At 43.6% G+C, this 9526-nt stretch overlaps 1 protein-coding gene across 1 annotated transcript; it reads right to left on the reverse strand.

The window, feature by feature from the left end:
* Positions 1–1336: 1336 nt before the first annotated feature.
* On the reverse strand, positions 1337–2921 carry LOC146831284 (zinc finger BED domain-containing protein 5-like). Its single transcript, XM_085603870.1, has 2 exons — positions 1653–2921; positions 1337–1546 (listed from the first exon to the last, which is right to left on the reverse strand). The coding sequence occupies exons 1-2, from the start codon at positions 2919–2921 to the stop codon at positions 1337–1339; spliced, it is 1479 nt and encodes a 492-aa protein (XP_085459996.1).
* Between the last annotated feature and the right edge of the window lie 6605 nt (positions 2922–9526).

A 9526-nucleotide genomic window follows, 5' to 3' on the forward strand; every position in this document is an offset into this window, starting at 1 on the left:
CGTACAGTGGAGTGGCGTAGAGTAGAGTGGACTGATGTCGAGAGCATTGACATAGAGTGTTGCAGATTATATTGGCACAAAGTGCAGTGGCATAGAATTTAGCGGAATACAATGCAGCATCGTAGAATGCAGTGGCGTAGATTAGGGTGTTGCATAGTTGAGTGCAGTGGCATAGAGTGCACTGGTGCAGCGTGAATGGTAAAGAGTAGAGTGGCATAGAGTACAGTGGCACAGAGTGCAGTGGCGTAGAGTGGTCCAGAGTAGAATATAGTGCTGTAGGGTCAGTGACCTAGAGTGCAGTGGTGTAAAGTGGAGTGCTGCAGAGTACAGTGACATAGAGTGGAGTGAGGTAGCAGAGTGGTGTAGAGTGGATTGGCATAGAGTGCATCGGCATAGCATGCAGTAGTGCAAAGTAGAGTGGTGTAAAGTGCATTGGCATAGAGTGCAGTAGTGCAGAGTAGAGTAGTGTACAGTTCAGTGGTGGAGAGTGCAGTGTTGCAGAGTAGAGTGTCGTAGAGTGCAGTGGTGTAGAGTGGCATAGAGTGCATTGGCTTAGAATGCAGTGGTGTAGAGTGCAAAGGCGTAGAGTGGCATGGAGTATGGTAGTGAAGAGTAGAGTGAAGCGGCATAGAGCGCAGTGGTATAGAGTGTGGTGGTTTTAGAGTAGAGTTGTGTAGAGTGCAGTGGCATAGAGTGGAGTGATGCATAGTGGAGGAGAGTGGCATACAGTGCAGTGGCATAGAGTAGATTGTTTTAGAGTAGAGTGAAGTAGCGTAGAGTGGAGTGGTGCAGGGCAGAGTGAAATGGCATAGAGTGGCATAGAGTATAATGGTGTAGAGCAGTGGTTCCCAAACGTTTGACTCCTGAGGACCCCCACTGAATCACTACTGGAAGCTGGGGACCCCCAAGCAATTTGTACAATTTCCATTTCAAAGAATTAAAACAGTAATTCGCAAAAAATACACAAAGAAGTACACACCAAACAAATACCTGCATTACTAAAGCTTTTATTATTATATATTGAAAAATATGCAAATATCAAAACATTTTAATGGGAAGGATGGTACTGCATCTCGGCGACTAACTTTTCAATGTTTGGTTTTATTTCGGAAAGTTGAATCCTTAGGTCATATTCAACATTTTGCAAGCGATTTCTGTACTTATTTTTAAGGTACAGAAGATTTGAGAAAGCCTTCTCACATAAATATGTGGTGGGGAAAGGAAGTAAAACCTTAAGTGCCTTACACGATAATTCAGGGTAATTTGTCCGTACATGCAGCCAAAAATTGTCAGACTTTTCCTTGAATTGAAGTTTAAGCGCACTATCTGTAGAGATTTAAATCAAACCGTTTTCTTCAGATGCAGTCAGCCCCATTAAATTGTCAATATCTACATAAAAGGGATCTTTAATCCAGTTTTTGCTTTCATCCGGAAGTGGAAAGTACTGACGAAAACTACACCGCATATCTTGGATATGCTGGATAAAAATTTCTAAGACTTTGTTCGATAATTCATCATCAGCAGATTCCAAGAATGTCTTCAGGTTCTGAAAAGAATCAAAATTTCGTTGTGATAAGCGACAAGCCCATAAGTCTAACTTTTTTTATCATTGCCTTAATCTTGTCTTCGACGTTAAAAATTGTGATACCTACCCCTTGCATACTCAAATTGAGTGCATTTAAATGGGTGAAGATGTCTGCCATATATGCCAGCATAGCTAACCAAGTATAGTCATGTAAGCGCTCATGAAGTGCAAATGGCGATTCCAGTTTAGTGACGAAAACTCTGATTTCATCTCTTAATTCAAAAAGCCGAGACAAAACTCTACCACGAGACAGCCATCGGACATCTGTATGCAGCAAAAGTTGATGATGATCACTATCCATGTACTGACAAAGTTGTTCAAAAAGCCTTGAATTTAGTAACCAAGCTTTGATAAAATGTACAATTTTGACTGACTCATTCAAAACCTTTTTTAATTCCTCTGGTATCTTCTTAGTGGCTAATGATTCTGGATGAATGCAACAATGATGCCATACAACTGAAGGATTAATTTCCCTTATTCGTGCTACAAGTCCAATTAGTCTCCCGGACATGACACGTGCCCCATCTGTGCTGATTCCTATGCATTTGGACCACTGAATTCCATTTGATATCAGAAAGTCATTGAAACTGCTGAAGACCTCTTCAGCAGTGGTATGTATCAAAAAGCGGCAGAACAGTAAATCTTCAATAATGTTCCCCTCAAAATCGTATCTAACGTAGCACAGGAGATGAGATTTATTTGCTATGTCTGTACTTTCATCTACTTGCAGGCTATAATGCAGACTTTTACAAATTCTTTCGATCAACTGTTCCTTTATGTTGTCTGAAATGTTGTCAATTCGCTTTTTTACAGTGTTGTTAGATAATGGCACCAAATGTAAATCTTTTGCTGCTTTTTCTCCAACCATTGCTGTCACCATGGCTTTAGCAGCAGGTACTATTAGTTCTTCAGCAATTGTATGAGGTTTTCCAGCTTTTGCTATGAGCATGGACACTTCATATGAAGCTTTCAGAGCATTTTCATTACCAGATCCTGTCACAGTTTTCTTAATTATTTTTCTACTTTTTAGGAGCTCTTGCTCTTTATTCTTGAAGAATTCTATGGATTTAGTTGCATGTTCTTTATGCTTAGTTACTAAGTGTCTTCGTAATTTAGAAGGTTTCATGACCTCATTTGACAAAATTTCATAACATAGCACGCATTGTGGTTGCAGTTCATGTTCTGAACCTGAACATGTGAAACCCATTAGTAAATATTTACCATCGTATTTGCGACACTTCCTTTTCTTTTCACTAAAATCACTTTGTTTTGAGCATGATGGCCCATCATTGATTTCTTCAGAGTCTTTCAGCTTAAGGTTAAGCCAGCGATCCATCTTCCTTATGTTTAGGATACAAATGACAAGTCTATTTCACAACAGGTTATAGAATCAATTTCTATCAAAGCTATTTGGTGAGGCACATAGTAGACTTTCACTACTTTACCTACTACAGGTTGCCCTCATCAGATGTTTCCGGACTACATATGCTGTGACGTTTAGAGATGAAGCAGCACCTGTAAGAAGATTTTAACACTTTATCAGCACTTGTTGAAAAGACAGAGGACACTAGCAAATCATATGTATGGATATGAGAATCTTATGTATGCTGCTTCAAGATAATTCCAATTGCTCAGTTTAATTAAACATAGCTCATTCATTTGGCCTCCACTGTGGAAGCAGTCCATTGTTGATTGCACAGAGAGGTTTGCACAATAGTATGGGAAAATATGATCAGGGTTGGAGTTAAGCGAGAACACTTCAGAAAGTAATTTTCTCTGCTACACACTGACCGTAACTGTGTTGAGATTCAATTTACACCTAAGTGTCACAGAAGTTTCTTGTGTGGTTCCTGGCAGCCATAGTACATGGCATGAGCAGCTGATGTGACATTGAGAACAGTTAAATGCATACACATACATGCCAACATGTAAGAAGAGGAAAGTGGGTTATTTTTATTTTTTTTAGGGAGAATGTATTTCCACCATTTACGTCTATTGAAGCAGAGGCAATTTCAGGCGGGAGACAGCCTGAATTGGGTCCATTGGCATGGCCATGTATGCATACAGTGGTGTATTATTTAGTGGTACAAGGCTCCTGCTCTCAGCCATAGCAGCACCTCTACATTCTCATTTGAGAGGCTACGAGTGGTGACCCTTCCTTGCAGAAACAGGTTGAATGACTGAATTATTAGCATGTTTACCTATTCACCGTTTAAAATGGTCTACAAATATTATACATTTATGAAGCATTTTATAATAATGACATGCCCCAAGAAGCAACCAATGTTGTGAAAATTCTAACAAGATAGTGCACAAATCGATGAGTCCACCGTATAGAGCAAATTCAAGGCCTATATTAGGAGTTCATCATGGAAGTGCAAGAGATGGCAGGATGGTATCTGCACAGGAGGCATTTTAGATAATGGAACAATGCTATTCCAATTACCATAAACACCTGTTAGGCATAATCTTTAGTCACAGACAGTAGAACAACATTTTACCACCAATGGGTGAGCAGTGCAGTTAAGGCATATTTCAGAGAGGCCTTGCATGGCACCTGACGAGACCCTCTCCTGTTAAGGCGCCCACTGCCTCCATCCCCTGCCAACAACAAACCACAAAGGCTAAACAGTGTCTATTAAGTGGTCCTGATAAGGGAGCATATTCCACAACCGTTCAGGCATACACAAATAGGATTTTTTACACAGGGGCAGCTCGTAGCTCCCCGAAGACCCTAGCGACTGGTTCCTCCAGGTTCAGATCGGTGAACCTTCGTACAGTTTTTTTTAAAGAGTTTTATATAGTGCAAAGTAGACCTGAGGATATCAGATATCAGAGCGCTTTACATGACCACCAGTTTCGTTACAGATGGACACATTCATTTTTGTTAGGCACGGGGAGATTAAGTGATTTGCCCAGAATCACAGGATGCTGAGCGTCCCTGCTGAGACTCGAACCCGGTTCACCAGCTTCGAGGTCGACCCTCTAGTCGTAAGGCTACGGGAATCGGAACTTTCATATGGGGACCACTTGAGAAAGTCTCAGTGTACAAAGCTGCCGAGTTATCTAATGCCACAAGTAGCAAGTCGTAACCAGCCCAGGCCCTACAGCCAACAGAAGTGTGATTACCATTCTGGGACCTGTGTTTCGGCTACCATCATACAGATAGGCTTATATCTCATGGAACTCAAAGTATTAGTGGCTAGAGAGCCACAACCCGCTGACGGTGTCATACCAAGCGTGGTTCCACCTGACTGTTCGCTTTATTTGAAGCCCACTCCTAGTGTTCACATTTATCCATCCAGGCCCTGCACGTGAATCTCTTTGCGGCTGACAATCTCTCCAGATGCTGCGCCCATTCCCTTCAAGACCAGTGCCCTCACGGCACCTTTCGCACAAGGGTAGATGCCCTCAAAACACACTCTACTGGGCAGTGATAACACCGTCACACCAACAATACTCTGCCCAGGGGCAGTCAGTGTACTCACAGCACCCACCTTTAACAGATTTCGTGGCTGACTCTTCAGCAAACCTTTTATTTTATTTATTTAAGAAGTTTTATATTGCGCTGGCCTGACCCTGGGGTATCGGAGCGCTTTACAGCAGGAAACATTGCATAGATTCAACAACACAAAACAGTAGAGTGATACAATAACAGTGCAAGACAGACTGAGTCTTTGTAGTCCTTCGGAACCTTGGCGTTGGAGCAGAGCGCGGTGTCAGCTAGCTGCTCCGATTGATCCTATCCACTCCCTAGGGAACGGTTGAGGAACAAGATTTTGAGTTGGCTTTTGAATTTTACAAAGGAGGGAATGGTTCTGATGTGGGGGGAATAGAGTTCCAGATTTTTGGAGTGCTACCGGCGAAGGACCGCTCTGCAGTTCTTTGTTTTCGAGTTTTTGGTGGGATGAGTAGAAGTGAGTTTGAGCTTCTGAGATTCCTAGCCTGACCAGCTTTTTTGAGTTTTTTTGCCAGATATTCGAGATTGCCGGTGTGTACTGCTTTATGAGTGAGGCAGGCTGTTCTGAAGCTAATCCGCATTTCAACCGGAAGCCACTTAAGTTCCCTGAGTGCAGGAGAAATGTGGTCAAATTTCTTGATACCGGTGATCATTCTGGCTGCCGCATGCAGCGTAGTTTTGAGGGGAGCCAGGTGCGATTTTGGAATTCCAGATAGGACTGCATTCCCATAGTCCAGTCTTGACAGTACCAGAGTTTGGGTGGCCTGTTTGAGATCAGTGGGAGCAATGAGGGGTTTTATTTTGTTCAGTAGTCTGAGGTTAAGGAAAGCGCTCTTGGCCGAATTTTTGATATGTCTGGTCATGTTCAGTTTCGGGTCTAGAGGGATGCCTAGTGATTTGACAGAATCTGCTAGAGTGAGATTTCCTTTGAGCGCATCGACAGCCTTTAGCCATTCGGCAATTTGGGGGTTTTCTTCCTTATTCGAGATGAGGAGTGTCTCAGTTTTGTCCGGATTTAGTTTAAGGTGGTTGCATGATAGCCAGTGTTGAACATCTCTCAGTACGTCATTGAGTCTTTGAATGTCTTTGAGGGAGGTAGTTTCCAAATATATCTGAGTATCATCAGCGTAGAGATGGAAGCGGACGTTGGCTTTTTTGAGTAGTTTGGAGAGAGGCTCCATGTAGATGTTAAAGAGTTGTGGGGATAGCACTGAGCCTTGAGGGACACCCTTGTTGACTTGGTGGAGGTCGGAAGTGCAGTTTTTGATTTTGATTTTTTGCGTGCGATTGTGCAGGAAGGAGGAGAACCATTGGAGGACCACTTCGCCAAGGCCGGCTCTTTCTTGGAGAGACCTAAGGAGCAGATTGTGATCTACCGTGTCAAATGCTGCCGAGAGGTCAAGGAGTATAAGGAGGCAGCTTTGGTCAGAGTCAAGTGATCTGTGGATATCGTCAATGATGTTGAGGATCGCGGTTTCTGTGCTACAGCCTTTTCTGAAGCCAGATTGGTGGGAGTCCAGTAGGTTGATGTTGTTCAGGTGTTGGGTTAGTTGGTGGAGAACGCATCTTTCTAGGGTTTTGGACAGAAGGGGGAGATTTGAAACAGGTCTAAAGTTATTCAGTTCTGTAGTGTCAAGGCCGGGTTTTTTCAGCAAGGGTGTGACTTGTCCCATTTTAAGGCAGTCTGGAACGACTCCATTTTTTAAGGAACTATTTATGATTGTGCACCAAAGTGGGGCTAGGGCGCGCTTCAGTTTTTTGGTCAGTAGGGGAGGAATGGGGTCTAGGACATGAGCTGATGGTTTGGACGTGGAGATCAGCGTGACAATCTCGGATTCTTGTATGGGGCGGAAGCTGAGCCAGGAATTGGAGGAGGTACCGGGAGAGAAGTCGAGCGACCCGGACGTGATGCTTCTTGTAGGGTGTGTATTGATGACGTCGAGCGTAAGTTCGATCTTATTGATTCTATCCTTGAAAAAGTTGGCAAAGTTGTCGCAGAGTTCTTTGGACGCCTGTATAGAGGAGTTCACGGGTTTGGAGGTTTGTTTCCTGATGATGCTATAGAGCTCTTTAGGTCTATTTTTTGCGCTGTCCAGCGCTGAGCGGAAAAAGCTGGATTTCTTGTTTTTTATGTGGTTGTTGTACTTCCTACGGGCTGTTTTGAGTTGTTCACGGAGGATGGAGGTAGGGTTATTCCTCCAGTTTCTTTCTTTGGCTTTTAGTTTTCTCCTTTCAGAATTGAGGTCAGAGTTGAACCATGACCTGGATGGAATGGCTCTGCTTTTTTTCAGTTTTAGGGGAGCAAGCTGATCAAGCATGGTCACAAGCTTTGAGTTGTAACGATCGGTGAGTTCAGCTGTGGAGAGGAGGTCGTTGGTTTGGGGAAGAAGCAAGCTTATCCTTTCTTCAAGGATTTCCATGGGAATCTGTGAGAAGTTTCTGATCCATTTGGGAGGGTCTTGCAAAGGCGGTTGGGAGACAGTTTGTTGGTTGATGTGGAATAAGATCATGTGGTGGTCCGACCAGTCCACGGGGAGTATGTGGTTGATTGTAATTGCGTTTCGTTGAGCGATGATGGCATCCAGGGTGGATCCTTTGTAGTGTGTCTCCTTCGCGCAGTATTGGGTTAAATTGTTGTCATGGAGGAGATTGGATAGCGTTTGAATTAGCGGGTTGGTAGTTTCATTCCACCGCTGGTTAAGGTCACCAAGGATTAGGTAGTTGGCATCTCCTAGTGCACATTGAGCTATCAGGTCAGATAAGTGCTCCCCGAATACGGAGGTGTTGCCTGGTGGATGGTAAAGAAGGTGGCAGAGCAGAGTTCCATTATCTTTGGTCTTTATGTTGGTTGAGAGACATTCAAATGTGTTGTATTTGCAGGATTCTATTTCCGAGATGACCATGTTGTCTTTATGGATGATAGCTCCCCCTCCCCCTCGTTGGTCTTTTCTGTCTTTGTTAATAATGGAAAAACCTGGGGGCACAAGCATGTCTAAGCTCGGTGAGGAGAGCTCGTTGAGCCAGGTCTCCGTGATGAATGCGATGTCGATGTCCTGCGAGAGGATGGCTTCTGCTAGTTCCGTAGCATGCATGGACACCGACCTGCAATTAATGAGCAAGCAGTTGGTGGAAGGCTCTTCGTAGCTGGGGATCATTGCTTTGGGGGCCCTAGGTAGGGTGGAGAGGCAGGGCAGTCTAGGGTTTTTTTTGCAAGGAAGGTCTTTTCGGAAACCCGTGATCACTTGGATTTTGGGGAGTTGGTGTGAGGTGTGCCATATGAGGAGGCTAGATCAGCTGCTTTTGGGTGATGCAATACCTTTACTTGCCATCACTTCATCTAACACCATTGCCCTTAACAGTAAACTTCATCCAACTCCCATAGAGTGCCATTTCCTAAAAACAAGAATTCAACAGCCCCCACAACAAATGACAACATCCCACCCCCAGATGTAAGCGCTTATCTCAAGACTCCCCAGATCCTACTCAGACTCTTGCCCTCTACTTTCACTACACCTGACCCCCAAACAAAGCCTTTCTTGCCCTGCCCTCACTTACTGTGTCCCTCCCTTTATCATTAGTCCAGCTTTTCACACTCTTATGTCGGCCTCTTGATTACTCTTCTCACTCTTTTGCTTTCAATTTTATTGTAATTTCCCTTGTTGTTTTTTACGGTGACTCCCCCAGTGCCACACTATTTCTAGGGCACAAAATCCTGCATTCTCTCCTTCCTCACTACTTCTCTTACAAACTCAGTCTCTGGTGACCTTTTCTCACTCCAAAGTTTAAAAACCCTCCTCCTGGAGTCCTTGTATAAAACACACACACACACACATGCATGCACGCACGCACGCACGCACACTCTCTCTCTCTCTCTCTCTATCTCTCTCTCTCTCTCTCTCTCTCTCTCTCTCTCTCTCCCCCCCTCACCCCTCACTTTGAAGCCACGTTTGGCATGATCTTGAGTGAATGTGCATGTCAGTGTGCAAGCCCAAATTTACCTAGGAAAGGTCAAAGGGGGTGAGCTTTGTACCGATAATTATTGAAGAATTTACAAAAAAACTCAGGGCCTGCTTCCTGAAGCTGACCTTCCACAGGGTTTCTTCTAAGAAGGTAGAGATGTGTATAACTTCACACCATCCAAATGGTGCATCTCACTAATTTACCCAGATCACACGTCTAAACTGCTATCGTTCCCTACCGTGTTAATATTTCAGTTTTTCCAAATTAGAAATACACAATCAGTGCATATAAAATTGTTATTCGTTACATAACTGTAAATGAATACCTTGCGTAATAACAATCTTTGAAGGCATCTTCCATTTGTTTATGTTTTAAGGCAGTAAACTGTTTCAGGGGAATTTAGGCGCTCAAAAACTATTACTTTCAGGTAACAGGCTGGCACAGTGCAATTCAACAATCTGCAGGGCATTAATTAATGCTCTTCTGCATTCAGCTTCAAGATCGGGGAAGAAAATAAATGA

This window comes from Triturus cristatus, chromosome 5_1 (genome assembly GCF_964204655.1).
Source record: "Triturus cristatus chromosome 5_1, aTriCri1.1, whole genome shotgun sequence".
Classification (NCBI taxonomy): Eukaryota; Metazoa; Chordata; class Amphibia; order Caudata; family Salamandridae; genus Triturus; species Triturus cristatus.

What these genes read in the sequence shown, in the direction of transcription:
- LOC146831284 (XM_085603870.1), bottom strand. Translation starts at nt 2,921, where the DNA reads ATGGATCGCTGGCTTAACCTTAAGCTGAAAGACTCTGAAGAAATCAAT. An exon ending in TCAATTTGAGTATGCAAGGG is followed by an intron (nt 1,547 to 1,652) that starts GTAGGTATCACA and finishes GATTCTTTTCAG; the next exon opens with AACCTGAAGACATTCTTGGA.